General features: G+C 41.2%; 1 protein-coding gene across 1 annotated transcript; it reads right to left on the minus strand.

Moving 5' to 3' along the window:
• Positions 1-1528: 1528 nt before the first annotated feature.
• On the minus strand, positions 1529-6369 carry LOC311000991 (tissue factor-like). Its single transcript, XM_083991927.1, has 5 exons — positions 6293-6369; positions 5993-6090; positions 5652-5833; positions 5392-5557; positions 1529-1718 (listed from the first exon to the last, which is right to left on the minus strand). The coding sequence occupies exons 1-5, from the start codon at positions 6319-6321 to the stop codon at positions 1576-1578; spliced, it is 618 nt and encodes a 205-aa protein (XP_083848053.1). The 5' UTR covers positions 6322-6369; the 3' UTR covers positions 1529-1575.
• Positions 6370-8851: the final 2482 nt, after the last annotated feature.

The raw sequence follows: 8851 nt of genomic DNA on the forward strand, positions 1-8851 counted from the left end.
CGTTCACAAGGGTGATGATGTCACTGGTGACATCAGTGACATCATATACGAATAGACGAATAACAGCGCTACAGCTGGTACATTGGTTTGCCTGGTTTGCCTGCACACGTCACCAGCCACTGGAAGTAAACAAAACAATGTTAATTGCGTTCATTTTTTTTACGCGTTAAAAGTTTTAAATCAATATACATATATTGACAATGTACTACATACACTTAGTTAACTGGTTCATTTAGGCTCAACCACACTCTTTGCCTCAGACTTCTTGACCTACCCCCCCTTCATCCCTTTATCCAGGCACCATTTAACCTCATAACAAGGAAAAACACGCACTCTCCAAAAAACTTTCAGGAACAAAACTGAAGAGGTGCACGGCCAAAAGTTGCACTTACAGAACCCCTGTCTCATCCCTGTCTCTGGTCATCCCTCTCAACCCTCCATCCTTCCCTCCCTCTCTATTCAACCAGTGCATACCCTTCCATGTCTCAGTCCAGGTGTCTGGGGGCCAGGTAGGAGCCACGCCGAGACGGAACCCCCACTCAGAGTGTCTCCCAGACCAGCAGAACAGTCATCAACCTTCCTTCACCTTCACCCCTCCATATCCATCCATCAATCCTCAACACTTCCATTATTGTGTCGTGGTCCTTGCCAGTGAAAGTTAATGACACGAGAGAAACCAATCAGAGTCAACTCCTCCTCTGTCAGTCATGTGTGATCCTGTCAGTGTCCTAGCGATGAGAGATTAAGCTGCTGTGGTGGGGTCACTGTCGGCCCCCTGCCCCTAACACTAACCACCAATCACAGAGCTCCATTCTGACCGATCCAACCTGTGGGTGGGACATTCAACTGTTTGATATGATTATATAAATGAAGCGAGAAAACAACGGAAGCCAGACATCTGTGGTGTTTTATTGCTTCTCCATCCTTCTGATCAACAGAAGCTGGTGTAGTGACACACAATAAAATGAGGTTAAGAACAGAAGTAGAATATGGATGTGCAGATGATGTGAGATGAGGAGACGTAGTGGTCATTTGACAGAGCCGACAATACAGAACAACAGTCTGAGGTGAACTGGATGATAAGAAGACGATCAGGTTGTGAGAGAAGGTTTAGCATTTACCAGACAGATCACACATTAAACCTGAATTAGCTCACAGAGAAGTCAAACTGTCCATGTGGTTAACAGCATCTGCTCTAAATGCAGCTCCACTCTATTGGAAATCAGGACTGCTGTAGAAATTACAATCTGCACTTTTTAAGATACATTTAAAATAATAAAATACAATAAAATAAAATCTATAATAAACTGTACACAGACAGAAAAACAAACAGAAAACAAAGACATGAAAAATAATGGAGATAGAAAACTGAAGGGAGGCCAGCTCCCTGTGTTTGACACACACACACACACACACACACACACACACACACACACACACACACACACACACACACATACACACACACACACACACACACACACACACACACACACACACACACACACACACACACACACACACACACACACACACACACACACACACACACACTCGCTCTCACTCTCTCCTTCTCTAAATAGGTGACGATGTCTGAGACGTGTGGAGACTTTTCCTTTTCGGGCAGCACTTGCAGCAGAGGACCGTCACAATGATGATGACGATGAGGACTGTAAGCAAGATGAAGACTATACCGACCCACGCTCCAAGACTCAGCTCTGAAGAGACAAAGAGACAAAGAGTCAAACGGAAGGATCCGACACATCTATTTGTCATCACTGTCCACATTTAACCACTGCTTAGCACTTGTACAATCTAACCTATGTATGTGTGTGTGTCCAGCAGAGGGCAGCAGAAACCTGACAAAACTAAATGCAAAGCACAGCCACATTAGCTTTGATTCAAATGAGAAACACTCCAGTGTCCAATCAGAGCAGGGGGGAGGGTGTGCTGCACACCAGCAGATGGCAGCCATGACAGTTGGCCCTTCACTTTGTAAAGCTGTATAGTATATACAGTAATATAGTTACCTCACTTCCCTGCAGCCAGCGAAGTGAAGTAACTCTATTTTATGTTATTTTGTGTTAATTTGATTTGAATGTGCCTCACTAAATACATATCACAAATCTGAAAGAAAAAAAAAAGTTATTCACTCGTTGAAGACAAAAAGCTGTAAACATGTGTTTCCATTTCATTCTGGGACATTCCACTCCACACACATGTGGCTATTGTTTGTTTGCTATTTCAGCTTAATATAAAAATATATTATTTTATCCCTCCACAATTTGTCATGAATTATTTCGTTTGTCCTCAGAAGTCGTCACAGAGGGAACTTTTTATTCTTTATTTCTGAGGCTTTTCTGTTGGACTTAAGGCCTTTGGTTCGAAACAAGTATTTTATCAGCAGTAAGAGAAGAATGAGTTGCACTGCAGTGTCAAGTGGACTCTGAGGGATTTAGAGGTCCAGAGTGGGTTGTTGTGTTTCCAAAATTCCCAATTTCTATCTCACTAATACTTTATTTTTTTAAGTTTCCACAGTTTGTCTAAATATAACAATTATCAGCCCAGCAGATGTTTAGGTAATAGGGCTTGTTTCTAAGCATTTGAGGAACCACACATTGTGCCTGGCTGAATATGAAAGAAACTATGTTTACAGAGACTTTTCTTTTACCCAGGAAGCCACGAGCAGGACCAATGACTTTCTGATTCCTGACAGTCTGAGTTCTCATGAGAGCTGAGACTATATTGTATTAGAAGATGTACCTGTACTGGTACTGTACTGTTTCTCTGTCTATGGTGCATTGCAGTGTGATGTAGTGTAGTATAGTGCTGTGCAGTTTAGTGTAGCACAGTGTAGTTTAGTGTTGCATAGTGCAGTGTGGTGTAATGCAGTGCTGTACAATGTAGTGCTGCGAAGTGTTGTACAGTGCAAAAGAGTGCAGTGCAATGCATTGGAGTGTGGTGTGGTGCAGTGTAGTTTGATTTAGTGCAGTGTAATGAGGTCTAGTGTGGTGTAGTGTAGTCTAATGAGGTCTAGTGTGGTGTAGTGTAGTCTAATGAGGTCTAGTGTAGTGTAGTGTAGTCTAATGAGGTCTAGTGTAGTGTAGTGTAGTCTAATGAGGTCTAGTGTAGTGTAGTGTAGTCTAATGAGGTCTAGTGTAGTGTAGTGTAGTCTAATGAGGTCTAGTGTGGTGTAGTCTAATGAGGTCTAGTGTAGTGTAGTCTAATGAGGTCTAGTGTAGTGTAGTGTAGTCTAATGAGGTCTAGTGTAGTGTAGTGTAGTCTAATGAGGTCTAGTGTAGTGTAGTGTAGTCTAATGAGGTCTAGTGTAGTGTAGTGTAGTCTAATGAGGTCTAGTGTAGTGTAGTCTAATGAGGTCTAGTGTGGTGTAGTCTAATGAGGTCTAGTGTAGTGTAGTCTAATGAGGTCTAGTGTGGTGTAGTGTAGTCTAATGAGGTCTAGTGTGGTGTAGTGTAGTCTAATGAGGTCTAGTGTAGTGTAGTGTAGTCTAATGAGGTCTAGTGTAGTGTAGTGTAGTGTAGTCTAATGAGGTCTAGTGTAGTCTAATGAGGTCTAGTGTAGTGTAGTCTAATGAGGTCTAGTGTAGTGTAGTGTAGTGTAGTGTAGTCTAATGAGGTCTAGTGTAGTGTAGTGTAGTGTAGTGTAGTCGAATGAGGTCTAGTGTAGTGTAGTGTAGTCTAATGAGGTCTAGTGTAGTGTAGTGTAGTCTAATGAGGTCTAGTGTAGTGTAGTGTAGTCTAATGAGGTCTAGTGTAGTGTAGTCTAATGAGGTCTAGTGTAGTGTAGTGTAGTCTAATGAGGTCTAGTGTAGTGTAGTGTAGTCTAATGAGGTCTAGTGTAGTGTAGTCTAATGAGGTCTAGTGTGGTGTAGTGTAGTCTAATGAGGTCTAGTGTAGTGTAGTGTAGTCTAATGAGGTCTAGTGTAGTGTAGTCTAATGAGGTCTAGTGTAGTGTAGTGTAGTCTAATGAGGTCTAGTGTAGTGTAGTCTAATGAGGTCTAGTGTGGTGTAGTGTAGTCTAATGAGGTCTAGTGTAGTGTAGTGTAGTCTAATGAGGTCTAGTGTAGTGTAGTCTAATGAGGTCTAGTGTAGTGTAGTGTAGTCTAATTAGGTCTAGTGTAGTGTAGTGTAGTCTAATGAGGTCTAGTGTAGTGTAGTGTAGTCTAATGAGGTCTAGTGTGGTGTGTTGTAGTCTAATGAGGTCTAGTGTAGTGTAGTGTAGTCTAATGAGGTCTAGTGTAGTGTAGTCTAATGAGGTCTAGTGTAGTGTAGTGTAGTCTAATTAGGTCTAGTGTAGTGTAGTGTAGTCTAATGAGGTCTAGTGTAGTGTAGTGTAGTCTAATGAGGTCTAGTGTGGTGTGTTGTAGTCTAATTAGGTCTAGTGTGGTGTAGTGTAGTCTAATTAGGTCTAGTGTAGTGTAGTGTAGTCTAATGAGGTCTAGTGTAGTGTAGTGTAGTCTAATGAGGTCTAGTGTAGTGTAGTGTAGTCTAATGAGGTCTAGTGTGGTGTGTTGTAGTCTAATGAGGTCTAGTGTAGTGTAGTGTAGTCTAATGAGGTCTAGTGTAGTGTAGTGTAGTCTAATGAGGTCTAGTGTAGTGTAGTGTAGTCTAATGAGGTCTAGTGTAGTGTAGTGTAGTCTAATGAGGTCTAGTGTAGTGTAGTCTAATGAGGTCTAGTGTGGTGTAGTGTAGTCTAATGAGGTCTAGTGTAGTCTATTGAGGTCTAGTGTAGTGTAGTCTAATGAGGTCTAGTGTAGTGTAGTGTAGTCTAATGAGGTCTAGTGTAGTGTAGTCTAATGAGGTCTAGTGTAGTGTAGTCTAATGAGGTCTAGTGTGGTGTAGTGTAGTCTAATGAGGTCTAGTGTAGTGTAGTGTAGTCTAATGAGGTCTAGTGTAGTGTAGTCTAATGAGGTCTAGTGTAGTGTAGTGTAGTCTAATTAGGTCTAGTGTAGTGTAGTGTAGTCTAATGAGGTCTAGTGTAGTGTAGTGTAGTCTAATGAGGTCTAGTGTGGTGTGTTGTAGTCTAATGAGGTCTAGTGTAGTGTAGTGTAGTCTAATGAGGTCTAGTGTAGTGTAGTCTAATGAGGTCTAGTGTAGTGTAGTGTAGTCTAATTAGGTCTAGTGTAGTGTAGTGTAGTCTAATGAGGTCTAGTGTAGTGTAGTGTAGTCTAATGAGGTCTAGTGTGGTGTGTTGTAGTCTAATTAGGTCTAGTGTGGTGTAGTGTAGTCTAATTAGGTCTAGTGTAGTGTAGTGTAGTCTAATGAGGTCTAGTGTAGTGTAGTGTAGTCTAATGAGGTCTAGTGTGGTGTAGTGTAGTCTAATGAGGTCTAGTGGGGTGTACTGTGGTGTAGTGTAGAGTCGTGTCTGCACCATTCATCGTCTTGACCACCATTGTACACTGTGGCTGTTGGGTCCAGGCTCCCAGCTGGTTGTCTCTGGGTCTGGATGGGATGTACGCTGCCACCGTGAAGCAGTAACTCTCGCCTGCGTCCAGGTTCGGTACCTCAGCCGCACTGGAGTTAGAGATGTAGTCTTTCTGTCAGGGAAGAAGAGGAAATGTTACGTGTAGCTGCCTGTATTTGACACTTGGATGTACTTGTGTGTGTTTGTGTGGACCTGTCTGTACTTGCCATGCGTGTATTCCCAGCCTTGTTGTAGCTGATCTTGTATTTGAGGTCCTTCTTGAAAACATCTCTGATGTTGAGCTGCCTCCCATTCATGTCATGGAGGGTGGTCAGGGGGTCTGTGATGTTCACTATCACTCTGCCTTTATCTAAAGCCTTTACGGTGAAGGTGGCAGCACTGATGTTAGCTGAGGAGAGAGCAGGTCAGTGACCATCACACAACCTTTCAGTCACATAGTAGTAGTTTACCTGTCACCTCCTCTGTCACAGCTCATCACATCATCACTATCAGCCAGATACATCAGTTTCAGTGTGTGTGTGTGTGTGTGTGTGTGTGTGAGACCTACTGTGTTTGTAGGGGTTGAACTGAGGGGAGACAGTGTGAGGTAACGCCTCTGGGTCATGGCTGCTCTCATCCTCTGTCAGGATGTCCACACGGTAGGTCCTGTCCAACACAAACACACAAATATCATTAACTCACATGAGACTGGAAGTCAATTTAGTAACACAAACACAAGAACAGATGAAGAATATTATCAGAGATATGACACGATTTGATTAAATCTATGATTTTAAAGATTAAATGTCTAAAATAATTTTAATGTTGTCAGATGGCCAGACACAGAGCTGCAGGTGTGTGTTCCCACCGGTTGGAGTATTTGATCTCGTCGCTCATGTCACACTCAGTGTGTGATATTAGTGTACAGTCCCCAATGTCTCTCCAGTCTCCGGCTTCTTCCCTGAAAGTCACATGACAAAACACGCAGAGCAGGTAAATCAAGCATCAATTTCTTATTTTTTAATATGAATATATAATAAATCCAAATCAATAGAAATTCAATCAAAAACAGAACTAAACATGATTGGAACAGTGTAAACTTAAATACCTAATATTCATTTTCAATGTATCCTTATTTTATTCCTCACTATCTTATTTAACTCACAAAAATCTAATTCTATTATTATTATTATTTTTTTTGTTTAATTCACTTGTTTCTCACTGCTTTTTATGCCTTGTAGCGTCACATTATGTAATAACGCCGCTTTTTGTAATAATCTGCCACATTTTAAAATACAATTCTTTAATGCAATATGAAATACACTTTGCCGCATTTTGTAGTAAGTTGTTACATAATGCACCAAATTATTAATAACACCCACATTTTGTAATAATTTGGTCCATTATGTAACAACTTATTACAAAATGCAGCAAAGTTTATTACACTTTGATGACCTAACCTCTACTGCAATTCTGTATATGTAGCCTACTACTGTATCAGTGTGTGTGTGCGTGCATGTGTGTGCGAACTCACTCAGAGAACAGGACAGTGAAGATCTGGTCAGAGTCTTTGGATTTCCAAGTGACGATGGTTTTAAAGTCCAGAGAGTTCCAGCGGACGTTCTCTGCACTGTGCCCAAGCTGGTCATCTGTGAACGAGTGCAACATACCACTTTTGTTCCAGCACTGACTGTCCTTCATCACAGTGAACAACCTGGTTTATGTCTTATTTCATGTTTCTGTCAATCTTTTTCCAGCGGCTGATTAATCATTGCTCTGATGAGGTGCTCACTGTAAATCCAGATGTTGTGATGTTGTGGTCATCCTGCATGAATATGTTTCAGTAAAGCTATCATTACATTCATCTAGCAACACACAGTGAGTCATTATGGAAGACACTGACAGGAAGTTACTGACATGTATACGTCATAGTTACTTGGTATAATTGAGAAAATGATGCAACACTGGACTACCAATGATCAGTGAGGCTACACCGGTCAGTTCAGCTGCATCCCGTTTAATCACAGAGCTAACAGACTGAAAGCCTCACCTCCTTGATGTCTTTTTCCTCTTTCTTGTTTTTTTTTTTGTGTCAAATTATAATGTTATATGTTTATTTTTTCATTTGATTTAGATTTTGACCTTTTTCCACCAGGTCTCACACATTAAAGGACTTCCAAAAGCTACAGAACAAAATACGATGACCAATATCAAGCCATGTACACTTAATCAATACGTACACACAATCAATTTTGTCTCTTTCCGTTCTCAGACTTCACAGGCATTGAGAGTGGTATATATGGTATGGACAGGTGCATCTCAATAAAGTAGAATATGATGGAGGTCAGCTACTGAACCAGACTAAAAGAGACCATTTAAAGGCTCAGGAAATCTTTGCAGGTGTTTGGAGTTCATTAGCTGATTAGAGTGTGACACCATTAGGTTACAACAGGAAACTTTTTCACTATGTTCTAATTTCTTCATGTACTGAATTTTGGGTTTTCATTAAATCTAAGCCATAATCATTACAATGAAAAGAAATAAAGACATGACATTTTTCAGTTTGCCAGGATCCCCATTCGCTATATATACAGTATATAGTGTATGACGATAAATAAATGTATTTTCCCATGGAAGACTTAGTCTATATTAATTAATATAATAATATAATACTGCCTAATACAGTGGCAGAAAAAAGTTTTCGGACAGACACAGTTCCCTATACCTGCAGATCAGGATACAGTCATTTCTTAAAGGTACAGTGTGTAAGAATTACTCCCATCTAGCGTTGCGTAGCGTCGCAACTCAGTCGTATTTTTCATGCTGCATTCATGTGAAATCGGTTAGATGGCAGACGGACCAGCTGCTGCAGGTAACGGCATAAACAAGCCAAGTGGTCCGTCAGCACAAAGCAAAACAATACACGTGACAATATGTTGTCATGGCAATGTCGTATTGTTTACCTGACCCACATTTTCTCTTGACTTCTGTGATTAAAATGACATCTGGTTTGTTACCGACGGCCGTTTTTCTGTCCTCACAGTCCTCACTGCGTTACCGTGGTGACTTTTCACAGACGCCACCTCGACCTGAGCTGACAGCTCCGGTGTCTCCGGTGAGTTTCCGTGGTTTCCTACGGTCACGGAGCCACTGAACGTAAAAACATGGAGACACCACATGGCAGCCAGCACCAAGCTTACCCGCTCCATGTAGATATGAATGATGTGAACGGCAAATTCAGAGCTAACCGGAACACTTCAGTTTGTTGATGGGGGTAATTATTGATGAATGAAAAACATTCTTTTGAACAAAAATAATCGATTTTCGTGAATAGATAACAGGAGAAGTTACACAATGTACCTTCAAAGAAACCCTTGGACGCCCAGATCTTGGTTTGTCTTCCAAGCTGTTAGTTGGTCTGTATTTC

The sequence above is a fragment of the Trachurus trachurus genome, assembly GCF_905171665.1.
Source record: "Trachurus trachurus genome assembly, chromosome: 17".
Classification (NCBI taxonomy): domain Eukaryota; kingdom Metazoa; phylum Chordata; class Actinopteri; order Carangiformes; family Carangidae; genus Trachurus; species Trachurus trachurus.

Coding starts and splice junctions, on each gene's coding strand:
- LOC311000991 (XM_083991927.1), bottom strand. CDS start 6,321: ATGAGCGACGAGATCAAATACTCCAACCG. Junction 5,558..5,651: donor AGGCTGGGAATACACGCATG/GCAAGTACAGAC, acceptor CTTCCCTGACAG/AAAGACTACATCTCTAACTC. Junction 1,719..5,391: donor GGTGGTCAAGACGATGAATG/GTGCAGACACGA, acceptor TTGTCTCTTCAG/AGCTGAGTCTTGGAGCGTGG.